Source organism: Odontesthes bonariensis, chromosome 6, assembly GCF_027942865.1.
Source record: "Odontesthes bonariensis isolate fOdoBon6 chromosome 6, fOdoBon6.hap1, whole genome shotgun sequence".
Classification (NCBI taxonomy): domain Eukaryota; kingdom Metazoa; phylum Chordata; class Actinopteri; order Atheriniformes; family Atherinopsidae; genus Odontesthes; species Odontesthes bonariensis.
The window spans coordinates 36,103,680-36,121,260 of record NC_134511.1 but is presented as its reverse complement, the minus strand read 5'-3'; the positions used below and the strand labels follow the sequence as shown (position 1 = coordinate 36,121,260).

Sequence of the window (17,581 nt, the reverse complement as noted above, 5' to 3'; positions counted from 1 at the left end):
AACTAAATTGTAAAATGACCACCTTTACAGTGAATCATGTCAGCTCACTGTGCTCATAGTAATCACTAGCTTGTAGAAAATGGTTTATAGTGGGGTGAGGTTGTCATGGTGTGGTGGGTGGAAAGATCCTAGTCGGTGAATTTTAGATGATAAAATGATCATGACTTATAAAACATCATCCTTCTTCTGCTTAAGATCAGGGAGAAGTTTTGTTGACGTTGGGAGACATCTTTTCTCAACATGTCTTTTGTTGGATGTCTTCTGGATGCTGAACCAAACGTGTTTCCCTTTTGTTATCGTCACCAGTCTTTCCCACCGAAGCGCTAAAGTACCAGCTCCATCAAGTCAGGCAGAGGCAGGTGGGCAATCAACGGAAGTAGTGTATGATACCTTCAATGTAAGAGTTTTTGACCCTCACACTTCCAACGTTCCCACCACAGCTTAGGCTCATCTCATTTGTCTGATTTCAGCCCCCTCTTCTCCTTGGTCTTCTATCCTCCCGATCGCGATCTGTAAATTGTTCCAGTTATTTAGAAGGATGTTTTAACTCCAAGAATGCACCTGGAGGAGGTGAAGGATCAAGGAGAGAGGAATCTTACCAGATGAGCTGTGAGTGAGGTTACACAGAAAGTTTTTCAAATTGCATGATGTCTGAAGGGGGCATCCTATACAGTGAAGCGAGTTTAGACAAATATGTTTCCCAAAACAGTTTTAGTGCTTATCTGGCAGAAGTGTTTAAAAGAAGTGGAAGGCTATAACAAAAAAGAAAGAAACAAGTAGGCTTGACACAGTGCATAATTTCACTGTTTTGATAGTTTACTTTTTTATGTTGCAGATTCCTTATGATTAGTTTAATTTGGGTTTGATAAAACCAGTGTGTCTGAATGCCAGTTGGAACTTAGAATATTAGTATAAGTCAGTATTCATTTAATTTTTGCTCTTGTGCTTTTTAACTGTTTACACAATTTAATAAAATGTGTGAAAGTGTCCATAATTATTATTATTATTATTATTATTATTATTATTATTATCATTATTATTAGTAGAAGTGATGGTGATGGTGGCTGTTGTATTTTAATTTTCATTGATTTTCGTGGTTTATTTTGTCCAATGGTCAGAATTGCGAAGGTATGAAATAAAAGGTGTAAAACCAAACCTCACATGTGAATAGCAGGACACAGTAGTTTACATAAATTACTAAAACCTTTAATGCATTGAGGCCGTCTGTAATAATTAGCAAATCCCTGGAAATATTGTCCGTGTGTTTGCTTGTGAGGTAGTTTTTGTTTGCGCTGCAGCTCGTCGTTTGTGTTTAATTTTGAAAGGTGAAACAGGAAATAATGTGGGTGCACTCTGGGTTACTTTACAGGGTTTCTACTCTGGGACTGTAGTAGGAGGAGGGAAAGATGATAATGAGAGGAGGGTCACCACGGGAAAGGCGTCAACAGAAGGGCACCAACAAAACGTGCAGTGTGACTCTCTTTCCCGATGAATGTTGCGCCTTTTTGATGAGAAGTGCGCACTGCATCGATTGGGCGCCGTTTTTGCATACTTTTTTTTAAGTAAATCACAAACCCACTCACGATTAACGGCACCTTTGGGAAGTTTGGACCAAGAAGACTGCGGACATAAAAAGCTACTGCGTGGAAAGTTTAAATGGACTTCAAATGAGCTGATGTTGGACTCATTATAAAGAGATTTGGGTTAATGGATTTTTATAAACACGCGAAGAAGTTCGCTAGAAGTCGGATCCTCGTGGATGTCCTGGATTAATTTCATTTTCTGGTGATCCACGCAAGGACCCAGATAGAAAAATGTGACTACCTGCGCCTTATTAGTCACCTTCACACCTCTTTTTTTCCCCTGAAACGGCTTTCAGTCGCATTTCTTCTTGACGAGAAGGGAATGGAACGTTAAGTTTGGTCTGCGAGAAAAGTCTAAAAGAAGAGCATCAATGGATTGAGAGACTACTTTCAGCTCCTGTGTAAAGTGCCTGAAGCAAGGTAAGGTGCTGAGCAGGCAGAGCTCAAACGTCCTCTGCAGGCCTGCCCACTAAATACACAGAATCTTGGACTAGTTTGCGCTTGGACCATAACAGATATCGGTAACACTTGATTTACCAAATGTCCAGGACATTTCTGTCTTTTGGTTTTCATTTTCAAAACAATTTTGTTTGAGCGCGTGAGTCGTGCGCACCTTAATGCCTTTTGATCGCTGCTTCATAATGATTTTAGGAACCCATAATCTTGCTGTAGCCAGCAAAAGCACTGAAAACAGCGTTTTCTTTGTTTAAAATGTTTATGTTTTGGATATCATGCGCAGTGAGTCTCTTTTTTTCATGTTAACTCACTGTGGAGAGGTTTAATCGTCTGTAATGACCCCCAAATAAGCACTTTCCGAGATTTAAGTATAGATTTACTGGTGAAATTACTTCTTTTTTTCTTACATTTTATTTGAAATGGGTTCCTCCTCTCACCTGCCACCAGAGTCCTAGAGTCAGACAAAAGATGCATGTGTTTTGTTTGATAGGAGACTTGGGTGGTGACGGGGATGTGCGCAGAAATCCACTGTTGGCGTGCAGAAAGGAAAGGCTTGAGGCTTGCTGTTTGTTTTGCGTGCAGTTTCTCAGTCTTCGGCTGGACAAAAGCTGGTTTCAACAGCGTGCTGCTGCAGTCTTCTGCTCTATGACCAATATGCAGTCACTCTTGTTGTGCTTTGTTGACTCTTTTCCATGAGAATGTAGATGCATGGAGGCACACATCACCATGGATGCCTGTTGTTCCCTGTGTTAAGAAGACGAGATTCTACAACACTGGTTATTTTCCTCCAGTTTAGCATCCTCCCTTCTCATTCGTGTTTGTCAGAGATGCTTTTGATGTTTTTACAGTATGTTTTGACCTTAGCTATTGACTGAAAAAAGTAGACCAGTGAAACATATCTCTGGCCCAACTGTCTTTGCAAAACATTAGAAGTCAGTGCTTTAAATGGTTCTGCATTATTTATACGTGAATCAGTTCTGCATTTATCACCCCTCAATCCTTGAAGTCAGTGTTGAATAATAACATTCAAGCCCTCGAGGCTCTTAAAGTCTGTTGCATTGGAGATAGAGGCTCAGGTGTCATTTTACGAGGTAATACCACTCATTATTCACCATCTAGAAAGCCTCGACATTTCCCTGGTATTTTGCATTGTTTTTTAAAAAAAGAACAGCACGCTGCCCCTGCAGACAGATTATCACACTGGAGAAAATTGATTGCACTGAGAAGCAAATTATTCACAAGTCTAAAGTGGATACTTCATACAAGCGTTTGCAGTTATTCATGGTAAAAGCCAGCTAATTACACAGTTCTAATTAAAACGATCAAATTCAGAAGAAGAAAAAATCAAATATTAATGAAGAAATTCAGTAAATCATCACGAAGGGGCGATAAGAGAATGGATCTAATGAAGTAAGTGTCATTGACTGTACCACAAATGGACACTATTGTCTGTTTTACACCTGGTTCAGTTGGACCTGTCTGAAACATCCCTTTACATCTGGGCAGTAAAAGCTGTCCAAAGCATTACATTCATGGCTAAAACACTCTGGACCTGTTTTGGAGAAGTTCTTCATGTCTTACTGATGTCCAAGTTTTGAAATAAATCCAGTGCACTAGACACTAAAGTTGGTGACCTGGAGGGGGCATAGGCCATAGGGGCTTCTTGCCTCGAAAAGTAGTTTTATGGGACTTGTCTTAAAAGTAGTTTTATGGGACTGACCCATTCTCAAGAGTTGGGGGCAGGGAATGCTTGGGACTTAGAAGAACAATGTCAGCTGCTTTGCTTTCATTAACCTAAATGAATGTGGATAATCTTTCGGGGGGGGGGGGCCTTAAATCAGTCTACTCATGTGTAAAGCACATGGCTGGTTCATTTGTATAATATGCAGCATCATTCAGTTGCTGCCAAAGTGCACAGTAGAGGTAACACTGCTCGAGTCTGTGATTGCATGTGAGTGTGTTAGTGAGTAATTTAAAAACATTCAACCATTGCTCAATAGTAATTATTGTTACACTCTGTAGCACCATGTGTAAGCTTATCAGTGATCACTATGTTAATCCATATACAGTAGGCTTTCCCTGTGAGACCGGGACTCCACTCCGTGCCGAGTATGAGCTCGGCTGACTTCCTCTTGTTGAAATAAATGTCAATAGAGTTTCTAAATTGGGCTGCAGTGCCAGGGGAAAAAAAAATCAATGCATCGATCACTTTGCTATGCAGGCTGGTCCAACCAGTCAGGGATGTTGAACACTATTAATGACTGTGATTTGCATGTAGTATTTTTTGGAGATCTGTTAATCTGTGTGATTTGTGAGCTGTGAAAGTTTTTGCTTCTGCAACACTTGTACCTCCTACAGCTTACAGGTTTGTGCTAAGGTCACGGCCTGTCAGGATTAACGAGGATTACTAGAGTAATACTACTGCTTATCAGGCCTGTATCTCTCACAAGCATCACTGATGGACCTGCTTAGGTACTGGAGGATAACACATACTCTCACACACATTAGGTCAAAAATTCTTCAAGAGTATCACAGAAGACACATGGCTGATTGAATTGCCACACACATCCTGCACATTGGAATTAGTTACAGAATACACATTTATGTCTGTAGGACATATCGTTGTGACAGAGGAGGTATAGCCTGCCTGCTGCTACAGCTGGCGGGTTGGAAACAACTTCTTACTTATATGTTATACTTAGCGTGTACCCGTAAGTGGCAGTGTGCAAGGATCCAAATGATGGAAATGTCTTGATCGGCAGGAATGTGCCAGGCTCTGTATAAACTTCTGCATACATGCCAGTTAGTTGATTCTTTGTGGATTTGTCCAAGAACTTGAAGTCAACAAGCATAGAATATTTCTGTCTCTGTAGAAATTGAATTAATATGCATGTATGGAATGCTTCTTAATGTCCCGTGGGTATTTTAATCAGAGCAGCTACATGCCTGCGAGTGGCTATAATCGTCACCCACTTAGCTGTTGATGCCAAAAAAAAACGTTTGTCAGTGTTTGCATCATTATGGCAACCCTCTTTTAGTGACTATTTAATTACACGTGAACATTGGACAGTATTCTTCCTAACTTCCCAACTCTTTTCAGTCATTACTGTTATCAAAGTTATTACTAAAGCTTATATGGGGATGGACTTGAGAAAAACTGGCCTAAACGACAGACGTTAGCGGTACATAATACCACAGGAAGGTCCAAGGTACAGGAGTTTGTTTGAGCGAGTCCTCCGTGTGTAAACGAGAAAACCGCAACCAAACTTTCAGATCAGTAAATGATCCAACATAAGAATGTGTGGAACCCCTATGGGAAGTCCTATGAGACTTGACGTCGTAGTGATTGATCACTGCACAGTTAGATGACAGGTTGCCCCTGATTTGTCTCACCAGTGTGATGTGTAATTCGATTACACTATTAACACTCAGAGCACGAGAGCAGGATTAGACTGGGTGTTACAATAGTACCGTCCAGAAGGCTAAGTCATGACTAGATCCAAAGCAATTTGTGTCATTGAAATCCAGTGAGACATTTTACCATTACATGCTTTCAATGTACACGTTTTTAAAGCGCTGATATCCCTGCGTTTTCATCTGGGGGTATTTTAAGAAGAGCTTTTTGTCGTATGACTTTTTCATTTTGTAATGAACATGTCCAGAAACCTTTGTGAGATTAGAGTGTCGGAGAAAAGTCATCTGACTTTCACATGTATGTATAATGAATGTCCTCACTGTTGAATTTGTTCTCTTCTTTGTTATTTCTTTTATTCTTTTTTTTAGTGTTGCTTTGTGGCTTTAATATCTTGACTCCTTTGAAAGTCCTCACTGAGCACATGCCAATTAAATGACCAGGCTCCACTCAGCTGCCTGAGGAAATAACCTGCTTGTCTACTTCTGCACCTGTAGACAAAACCTTCCCTTCCTGTCTTCCCCCATCTGTCTGTTTCCACACGAGAGTCACGGCACAGAAGGCAGGAGCAAAGACGAGGTGTCTCTTGAAAGATGGCAGGCAAGATGATGCAGAGGTGCAGTCACCTCCATCAGATTCGTGACTGCTGGATGTGGCGCATAAATGATTTGACTACACAGATTTATTATTTATCCTGTGGATCCATTACAAGAGTGATATTTAACCCATCACCCCTATTGAGCAAACATTATTCATACAGTGGGAGGAATCCTTTCATCATTGTTAGCGTCGCACTGAAATTATTCTGTCATGCACAAACGTCTGACCACAACTGTTAATTTTATGCCCCCGCCGTCCATTTTTCATCAGCTTTCATAATGAAGCCAACCCCACTCTAATGTGTTTTTCGTCCCACTCCTCTTCTGTGCTTGTGTAACCTTGGTCTTGGTAAAGTTTTGAAAAAAGAAAAACTAAAGTTATTGCAATGCTTTTTAGTCGACCACAATGGAAACAGCCCCGGTGTTGGTGAAGTGCATGGAGATAAATGCATCTTTCTGCTGTGCTATTCTGGGCTGTTTGTTTGCTCAAGCGCCTCTCAGAGACTAAATGCCTCCATCAAATGATTCACTTGGGCGGTGTATCTCTGTTTATATCTGCAGCTAGTATCTAACTCCTGTCTGCCATCTAAGAATAACTTCCTTCTTATATTACTTAAATGAACTTTAAGTAATAAGCTGGTATTAGGGGTGCTGAATGGAGTGACTTAAGTGAAAGGTGTGAGGCGTTCCATTATGTTTGAAGGGCAGCAACTTAAACTTGCCTCGAATCCAATTTGAAGTGGGGGGCCTCACGGTTTGCTTCAGCTGTTCAGGCTGGGAAGCAGACCAACAATTTGTTCGAGTGGAGTCATGTTTGTGGGGCTCATTAGGAGATGAATATCAGTGGATGCTGTTGGTCAGACGAACAGCACCTGGTGCTGCTCTTCATTTAAGTCTTAAGTGAAGCTCGTCCTCCATTGGCCATGCCTATGCTACTTAAGTTCCTTTTTTAAGCAATGATAATAAGATAACATCTGGAGACAGGTTAACACGCGTTACAGTGTTACACGTGCCACCTGTCAATTGCTGTTGGCCTATTTACAGTGAGACAAGACCTTCTGCATGAGCTGGACCAATCACAGGCATCAGGTTAATCTGTACATACACTTAGAGCCTTGTACACGTCTTCTCATTTGCCACACACAAACACATACTCCCAAACATGCACACACATTGGCCTCTTTGCTTGCAAACCCCCCACTCGATGCATATTCTAAGCATGTCCTACTGTTTTTTTTTTTGTAGAACTTGATGGATTAACTTAACTTGTCTAAATCCAAGCAGAACTTGAGTTGCAGAATTTTAGAGAGATTATGTGTTTTCAAAGTATCCATTTATTTGTTGATCAAGAAGCATCTGGCATGTGGTGTTTTGGTTGGGTAATGACTTGATGTTAACTCCAGGGATTACATTTGTCTAATGTTTGTAGGCTGAATGTGAGGGATGTCCCATAGGCAGTGGTTATTCTGTGAATGTTACAGTAGTATCTCTGATGAAGAGTAAATGGGATGTGTGGTCTTGTTTTTCAGATTGGGAGATGTGTGAAGGAGCGTGACGGACGGCCATGGGACTTGAGAGACGGTGGCTTCAGGCTGTCACCACTGCTGTAGCCATCTGTCTGCTAAGTAAGTATGCTAATGAAAATATGGATCCATCGCATTTGTACACTGACAACGCATTTCCATCATTCAGTTTGACTCTTCAAACTCTTTGTTGTTTTAGTTTATCTGTTGATGTATTTATTTAAAATGTTGTTGGCATTTTTGAGCCCTGATATTTTTTGTGTTCATCATTCAAATGTATCAATATTATCAAAATCTAAAAGACTATCAGCACTGAATTTGTCGTCCTGTACCTGTTCAACTGTCAGATGATGAGTTGAGCATTTTGTCAGATGTATTGATGTGACACAGACAATAAAACCCACAGTGGTAAATCTTATTTTGATAAACAGAATAACAGAATGATAGAGACAGTTATCCATCACTAACACATAGCGGTACATTTACATTAACATGTGTCAGTGGGGTTCGTATCGACAAAATCTGTCACAATCAGGATTGTGTTGCATCCCTGTGTAAGAGTTTGTGTTTTACTTTCACTCATTGGTTCTATTACAGTATCTGTATTACCTCGTAGCTCTGCATGGAAGTTTAAACTTTCACTTCTGATCAGTACCAGTTAAACTTTGTCAAATAATTGTTTAAAATTGTGTACGATATAACTCAGTGATTTCATGTCATACATGTTGGAAAAAAATTGCTTATTATTTTCCACTATTAGTCTTTTGCCATTTATTTGTAAGTGTTTCACCAGAAGTTTACATCTTCATCAACACGAACAAGGCCTGCATCACTTGTTATGGTGAAGCTTTTAAAAGCAGTTGTCAACTTGGCATATGTTGCTGTTTTGCTTCATGCAGACAATCCACACATTACCCTACAATGAATCTGGCACAGCTTCCACTGCTTTATGTCGGAAGAGAGTGATAAGGGGGGGGGTTACAGCTCAGACATGACTGGACAAGAGAGAATGGGGCCAAAATCCAACTTAAGTAATATCTCTGAGTGTGGATTTAGATCAATCCTGGATTTATGTTACCCCCAGTTTTTAGGCACGCTACTGTGGATGCATGCATGTGATTGTCAGAGGGGGGTGGTGGTAGGATTGATCATGCTGGTCTGCAGACCATGTGTGTACCCCAGGGGGTGGTGAGAGGTCGGCTGCAACAGCCACAGAGGGTTCCGCTGCCCTGCATCAGAGTGTCACCAGCCCCCACCTCTGAGATTAAAGTAATCACCAGGCCAGATGAATAGTAGAGCAAACACTGGCACTCAGTTGAGCACACACCCATGTTAGCACATGGCAGTGAGGGAGATAGAGGAGTTATAGCAAGTACAGGCTGCTGCAGGTGTCACTAATGGGATTGCTATGTGTTTGCAGGCTTTACAGCCATACGATCTTGTTACCAAATGCCACATGATTGTTGAACGTGCTGGCCTGGCCTGGCCTGGCTTTTAACAGTTGGAGAGTTCAGATTCAGTCACTGATCTAAGACCAATTTCCAGAAAGCATTTTTGGGTCAGTTATAGCATTATTTTCCAAGCAACCTTTCTGTGTCTTGACCTCTGGCTGCCTATGCGGTTAAGTTTTCTTATCAAACATTTAGTGCTGTATCTATGTCATAGTGCGATATAAAAATATCTACCGTACGATATAGCCCTCAATTGTTTATATAGTTTTTTAAATTTTTTTATTAGAATTACACGTTGTATGAACAATGAATGAAGGCTAAATGTAACTGCAGCAATGCTACTACTATGCGGTAGCATTTTTACGTCACCCGCAAAGAGCATGCATAGATACAAACAACAACATGGCAGAGGCGGAGAGCTTGGCGGAGAGTACGATGTAAAACACAATGGAAACAGAACCCAGAAAGGAATTAGTGCCGAAAAGAGGGAACTGGAATTCCATAGTGTGGTTTTGGTTGGATTTAAAAAGTCAAACACCGACCAGACAATAGTAATTTGCAAAACATGCCGCCAACAAGTCGTTACTAGCGATTCGAACCCGTCTAATCTGTTCCATCACTTAAAGGGGAACTCCGGGGCATTTGAAGCGCAATCCCATTGCTAGAGGTTGTCAAATACTGACAGTAGGACACAGACTGGTGCAAATCGGCGCTCCCTGTGCGGCGATTGCGCTGTTTGCGCAGCCTGTCATGCTAGCCAAATACGTGGTGGCCAAGGGGCAAATTCTAAACCTTCCACGTAAAACAACAACTTGCACACTGCAGAAACGTCACACCACTTTATAAACCATCCGACAATAAAGTCACAAGCCTTACCATCAAAACCATATGCATGGTTCTCACATTACTGGCATGGGGACGTTACAAAACAACTTTATAAACAGCATGTCACTTACCGGTTGTTGGTATGCCCGCGCATGTAAAAGCCCAAAACAGTCAATGGACGATACTCCCATATCCAAAGCAATTATCTTCTCTAGAAAAACTGCGTTCAAGTATTTAAAACATTACAACAATACATGCCCAGTAATATTGTTGTAATGTTTTAAATACTTGAACGCAGTTTTTCTAGAGAAGATAATTGCTTCGTAAATGGGACTATCGTCCATTGACTGTTTTGGGCTTTCACATGCGCGCGCATACCGACAAGAGGTAAGTGAGATGCTGTTTATAAAGTTGTTTTGTAACGTCCCCATGCCAGTAATGTGAGAACCATGCATGTGGTTTTGATGGTAAGGCTTGTGACTTTATTGTCGGATGGTTTATAAAGTGGTGTGACGTCTCTGCAGTGTGCAAGTTGTTGTTTTACGTGGAAGGGTTAGAATTTGCCCCTTGGCCACCACGTATTTGGCTAGCATGACAGGCTGCGCAAACAGCGCAATCGCCGCACAGGGAGCGCTGATTTGCACCAGTCTGTGTCCTACTGTCAGTATTTGACAACCTGTAGCAATGGGATTGCGCTTCAAATGCCCCGGAGTTCCCCTTTAAAGACACGACGTGAAGATGCGACAAACTACCTCAAAACCACAAAAGAAGAAACAAAACACACCAGACGAGCCTGAACGAATCGTTGACCAAAGGCATCCCCTATGACAAGCAGTCCGGCAGACACCGCAAAATCACAGACGCCATTGCCATTCAAAAATTCCGAAATTGCCATTAATTTCAAGAAAAAACACTATATCGGGATATATATCATTATCGGGATATAAAATTACTTATATATCACACAGCACTACAAACATTTATCAATTGTTCCTAGAATAACAAACAATTTTCACAGAAATGAATCATCAACAAATTCCAGAGGTTGATCCAACCCTCTTGGCAGCCGTAATTCTCTTTAAAAACTTGCCTTTTGTCTTTATTTTACTGTCTTTACAAACGTCCCCCGATGTGCCCATTTTTCTTTTAATCTGGCGCTATGCTATTGTCTTCACAGGTGCGTCTCAAGGTTTGGCAACGTTGGTTCGTGCCAGAGAGGGGGGCTCTGCAGAGCTTAGCTGTAGTCTTACTCCTACATCCAAAGAAGCCACCACCCCACATCTTTTTCCATTACATGTTGTGGAGTGGGTGCGCCTTGGTTACAACGTGCCTATCCTCATCAAATTTGGAGTATATGCTCCTCGTGTTCATCCTAACTATAAAGGTAAGCATTATCCGGATGTGTGGGGTTCCTAAAAGAGAACTGATGAAAAGCTGTTGCTCAGCTAGCAGTATATCTTTGGAGTCGGACCTCAGTTCTGGTGTGTTTTTTCTCTTTTTTTTTGTTTGTTTGTTTGCACAGAGCATAAAGCAAGCTTTCGATGAATTTATCAGTAAGAAAAAGAAGAGCTGAACTTGGAGCTACTATCATGGCTGTCAGTAATACATTTTACTGGTTGTACTTCATTAGACTTTTTTTGTGAGGAGAGGTGGATGTTTTTGCAGCAGCTAAACTTTTATATAGCTCATCTCTCTTTTGTAGGCAAAGGCAGGCATAAGGAATTCACACTGGTATTTATGAAGACTTGGGGAGGGGACGTTTAGATGAAACAATACTCCAAATGGGTAATCCAGCCAAAGCACTGTCCCTGTAATTACAGGTGGTGTTCGGTCTGTGTTTTCAGTGAGCATTAGTACAGCAGGGAAAAGGGGAAGGGCGAGAATGGACGTGTTTCAGTGGGGGTTTTAGTTAAAGGGGGGTCGGCTAGAAGAAGGGGGATACCAGAAACGCTGCTCACGGGGGGATTAGGAGTGTAGGTGGGGGCTTGGTTGTCTGTTGACAGTGTTTTATTAGTATGCTGAGGGGTGACCCAGCAAGGGGAGATTGTTGTGCTGGAAGGAGGATGGATGAAGCATTGGGAATAATGGGAGTTTTCTTGCTGGAGACAAATAATCCTGTCATTGTCTACCACAGTACAAAAGACAAAGAGCGGTATCACAACCTGCCTTTAGCCTTTAGGACTAGCAGGACACTGAAAATCCCCTACCGTCCCAGTTGGATCACTTCAGTGTTCAGGGAACCCTTCCTAAAAGCATGGGTGCTACAGAGAATTAAATATTTGGATTCATGAACCATGTTTTCAGCATTGTGATGACTCAGGAACCTCACTAAAGGTTTATAGGGACAAGCCATAAACAGGCTACCCCCGCCAAGCAACTCAATTTGTTTGGCATGTTAACCTTCTTGTAGGCTGTTAACCGTGCCTTTGTTTAGGGGCAGTCATCTGATACACAAGCATCCATAATAAAGAAAATAACAGCAGAGATGAAGGTCACAGTAGAAGACTGGGGTGTCCCAGAGTTTTGCTGTGTTTATCCTTTGTGTGTATTTGTCTGGTGTGGGCTTTGCCTCTGTCTGCCACAGATCCTCATATCTCCCCTCCCACTGGAGGCAGATGGCAGCATGTGAAGCGTGTAAGTGCTGTGGGTCTAATGTATTCTACCCTCATATTAAAATGTTGTGGGGTTTCAGATTTAACCATGAGAGAGACTTGTCGGCAAGCATTTCCTGATCCTTGTTTTGACTTGTCTAAGAACAGGAACAAGGAGGCAGGTGTACATTTTGAAGCTGAAGAAGCACTAAAAGAATATATGTATCAGAAAAAAATGATGATGACTCAGATCTGTTCTGTCAATCAGCTCTTGGGTGGATTAATAGCTGAAAGGCAGCTTTAAATTAAGCTACATTAAGTAATAGACTCACATTTGTAGCATTAAATCAGTACTTTAATTTCCCCTCTGTTCTTCTTTGGTGGACTCAATTATCACACAGTGTAGTAAGGGAGAATGAAGCATAAAAAGCACTCCCATGTATTCTGTCTGTCCTCAGTCTGCTGCTTTGTGTCAATCCCACTGATGCTGTTTGCAATTTTTAGCGACTGAGATTAAAGAATTCCAGCAACTGATATCTTGGATCCTTGTTTCAGTCCATTAAACCAGCAATTTTTTGATATGATATCAGGTGTACTTGAGATTGCGGTCTGTATTTGAAGAGTGTCTGCAACATCAGCGACCCTCCATTGAAAGCTTTGAACACCAGTCTGTCTAGATCTCAGAGGCTGCCACATTTGTGTCTCATGTGAATCAGTAAAACATGAACACCTCTCATCCCTCTTCCTCTCTGTTTCACACCCAGCATGCCCTCAAGGGATAAACATTAGTCAGTTCACAACAAAGAGGAAACAACCACTGAAGCTGTGACTGACACTCTATTACAGCCGTCTTGAGATGTATTAGTCAAGACAATACGTTTGAGTCTTGCAGTGTCAGGAGAGTTTACTGCTCCAGGGCTTGATCAAATGTCTCCTGTGTGCTGAAGTAAATCAGAAGAGACTGTGAGCAGAGGATCATGACCTCAGGTTAGAACGACAATGGGCAAAACCTCAAATCTCAGTAGGCCACTATCTCACTCTCAGTGGGACGTCTGAACACTAGAGAACTCAAAGCCAGCATTTGTCCCGAACACATATATACACTTGTATATACAAATGCATACACAAATACAGATCTCCATAACCCTTCTTCTTGTGAACTTGGATAGAAACTTAAAACAGCTAAGCTAATGCAAATTAGTCTATTGTACATCTTCAATGGCAAAAAAGTAGTCCTGCTGAAATGTGAAACTGATCCCGTAACCAGTTTTTCTGGACCGGGGTGATGTGCGGCCAACAATGACACAACAAAAGAATGGATAGCTGAAACATTAGTTTTTCAGGTTTCAAGTTTTTGCCAAGTAAGAGCAGTAGGCTGCCGCAAATGCCAAATTACTTAAGTGTATGACTGGATAGATTCATGTTACACCTGGATCTGCTGTAGAGGTACCGTCCGAACACCTTAGATTATTTTATGCGTGTGAAAAAATAGGTACAGTGTGATTTAGTCTTATTTCATTATGATAAGAATGATTTTGCTGATGATCAGTCCAAGTGAACGTTAGTCTTATCTCTCCCTGACCCAAGCCCTGGTCTGGAAAATGCTTCAAATACCTTTTGTGATCTCAGTGGACTGAACTCTGGATTTTCATTTAAAAGATTTTGATTAAAAGGGAAAACAAACTGCTACTTTGTGATCATGCACAAGGGCTAATGCCTGTGTTGAGTTAAGTTGCTGCTGTAGTAAAATTCAGCACGTGAGCTTTGTGTACTTGCTAGTGCAGGAGGTTAACAGAGCTGGACAGAGCGTGAGGGGCAGAGTTAACTGTAATCTATCTCATGACAAAGAACTATTCATAAGAGGGTTAAACTGATTAGTGGGACAGGAGGATTGAAGAGAGAAATTTGGGGGAATGGGAGGGGTGAGCTGTCAGAGGCAGGGGGCCGGTCCCAGACTTATGATTGTATTCAAATCAAAACACAACCCACAATGCACCTCTCCCTGTCTCATTTATGCACATACGGATGGGGAAAGGAAAGCAAAGCTGATGCTTCTCCAAACAGAATAATCTGTCTTCCTCCTCAGTTATCCCTGCTGTTGTATGACATGAAGTTTGCAATACTCCATGCGTTAGGCTGTCAGTGAACACCAGTGGGAAACCACAGTCTAAAAATCACATTCCTTTAACAACAATAAAAGCATTGTACTAGAGCTGTAGAAGCCATAAAACTGAGAAAATACAATGTACTTGCAAGAAAAGGTTTGTGTGCATAAATGCAACCAGAATGACCGAGTAATGTGCAGGTAAAAAACATGTCATTCAAATTATGGTGCTTTCATTTGCGGAAAAAGCTACATCACTCGAAAACAAGGGGAAGAATTCAGAGATCACATCAGTGAGATGAAGCCAGCTACCAGCCAATGGAACCACTCTGAAAGCTAAGTCGTTCCTAACCTGCCACCCACTGGGTGAGAATCTGACTCCCTAATATGAAGAGGCTGCGTCCTGGAGTTCAAACAGCGCTGGTGGATTAGCGTTTACATTTTCTACCCTTGACTGCACTGCAGCTCAACTTGTTGGAAACAAGGACTCATTTTAGTAAAGACTGGTGTTGTCATGTGATGGAGGAAAAATAGCGAGGAGGAGGAGGGTGGACAAGAGACGGAGCAGCAGCTTTTGTTTCAGCAATTCTCTCTGTTCTCTTTATTGGCGTTAGGACTCGTGGACCTTGTGTTAATCTAGGACTGGGGATGGGGTGGGGGGTGATGAATGCATCTCCTGCAGCAAAGAGGTCAGAAAGGCCAACCTCTCGTTGGCTGTCAGTGGATTATCGATGTACACAATTTGAGTAACCTCTCAGTAACCTCATGTTCTCTTCTTCTTGGATTTATAACCAGTGTAGCTTTTCGCTGACGGTCTCATTCTTTTCACTCATCTGTTCAGTCATTGCTGCGTATTTTGTGGAATACGTGCATCAGACCTTCAAAAAGGCAAACAGCCTTTTTGTGTAAACATTGATGTGCAGAGCACCTGCCAAGTGCCATCTGAGATTTCAATGCCAAAATGCAACATTCAAATTTAGATAAAGCAACATTTGTCACACAGCCTGGGTGTTTTGTGTGTCCACAGGCTGAAAAGAAAAGTCCTCCTCTGCCTTTCATTAATTTCTCTCACACTCCTCTCTCCATCTTTGGGATTTATTTTTTATTTTTTAATCCAAACATGTTTTTCACTACTTGTAATTTTTCAAATCTTTGACATTAGAGACCCAACCCCCCTTTGTGTGATCGACCTGCCTCTACCCATGTGCGGCCATGTAATGTTTCTACAGCAACTGAATTTAAATCTAAACCTACAGCCCGGGCTTTTCTTGGTCTCGTCGCTATGGTAACCTTAGAGCATGAGGCATGGGGGGCTGCCGTCTCTTTGTAGTGATGGACAAGAGGGAGGCAACAGGAAAGGGTTAAGTGTTCGACGGTGAAACCAGAATACCCCTATGTAGACTCAGGGGGCAGGGCTCTCATTGAATTTTGAAAATCAACATGTATACACACCCATGTGCTTCTGGATCCAGTGGGATTTCCATGGGCTGCATTTTAGAGGAGCATTTAGCCAACGTGATCTCCAAGCATCCCATGATGTGTGCCCGCATGAGGATTACAGTGGTTGTACAAAAAGGAATTAAACACATGTTAGAGTTTTTACCCAAAACCTGCAGTAGGAGTTCGTTTCCATGTCTGATTATAACAGACTGCTTAGGAAACGGGCAGATCCGGGTGGATCCCTGATGGCGAGATAAATGGAAAATGTCTAAAGTTATCCCCATACCTGTTATCATCTGCCAGCACATTTCCCCACTCCCAGCCCTGCCCAGTTGTTTGAAAGATGCTGACCTGAAACCAGAGGCATTCATTTTATGGAACCTCTGAGTGCCACCCATCGGATGCTTGTCCGTCTTTTAGGAGGTCAGTCAATCATTAAACCTAACTATGAAGCACAGCAACAGCCCCAGTCAGGAATGCAGGGTTAATTGTTAGCTATTGTTGTCTGTCTTTACTGCCAGTGTGCGTTTCACCCTGTCTTAAGGCCATACAAATACACAAGTTAAATGAATTTCATAGCTTTCAGGCTGCCGTCTGGAGAGAAAGTGTGGTAAATAGTTATATGTTGCATCAAGGTAGACGAACATTTGATAATTCTCTGTTGTTGCACCGTGTACTATATCTATGCTGGAGAATAAATTGTCTGTGCTCACCTTTAAGAACAGATGAAGAGTTATCTTATTTACGACGCTGCATTATTTCAGTACTTTACATGAATAGTTTAATAGTTAATAGTTTTTATTTTTATTTTTTAACTCAGTATATATGTCTATATTGTCTATACTTAATATTCTGCACCAACTACACCAAGTCAAATTCTTTGCAAATGCAAACCTACTTGGCAATAAACTTAATTCTGATTCTGATTCTGATTCTAATGTGACACAATTCACCTTACTAACTTGTTCATATCAAACAAAAACAGTGGAATGCTGGGAACTTCGCCACATTTCCGTGTTTACTTTCAAACTGCTTTGGGAGGCTCTGGTATGAGCAACGTGTGTGTGTCCCCAACTCCCCTCCCCTCCGTCTGCATCCTCCTGTCGTTTAAAGCCCTCAGATTGAAGGGCAAAAAAAAGAGTTCATTGAGAGAAAGAATAAAGGGAGGGGGTGTACCCTGAAAACCAGGCTGCAGTCACCAGGCAACTAGCAGATCAAGTTTCAAAGTCTGACAAGGAGCTGTAAGAAGTACAGAGGACGAGAGGGAGTTTGGGGCATGTGGTAAGAGATGTGTGTTTGTGCGTGGATCCATCTGTGTTTGAGTGTTTTCACACACATCATATCTATATATCTATATATTTATATGTTCTCTTTTCTTTTTCATCTGTTTTTATTTCAGTGGTTTAATAAAACATCAAAGAAGATTGAAAAAATTGTGGCATGCTCATTCTAGCCCTCCACTTCACCGCCCAAACTGTAAATGACAGGACACCATCTTCATCTGTCATCTTTATATATAATTCCAACCATCACTTCAGTGATTCATGTGTTTGCACTCCACCTCAGGGCCACTCACTTATTATCTAAGCTAGAGCCA

The 17,581-nt window shown here is 41.6% G+C and overlaps 1 protein-coding gene across 2 annotated transcripts in view; it reads left to right on the top strand.

Annotated features, from left to right (window-relative positions):
• Positions 1–1,446: 1,446 nt before the first annotated feature.
• Positions 1,447–17,581, top strand: part of igsf9b (immunoglobulin superfamily, member 9b) — a 28,277-nt gene continuing 12,142 nt past the window's right edge. For both annotated transcript variants that reach the window (XM_075468598.1, XM_075468597.1), the window contains exons 1-3: positions 1,447–2,003; positions 7,580–7,675; positions 11,027–11,233. In XM_075468598.1, the coding sequence (XP_075324713.1) occupies positions 7,615–7,675; positions 11,027–11,233 (268 nt within the window). In that variant the 5' untranslated portion in view covers positions 1,447–2,003; positions 7,580–7,614. The remainder of the gene's footprint in view (positions 2,004–7,579; positions 7,676–11,026; positions 11,234–17,581) is intronic.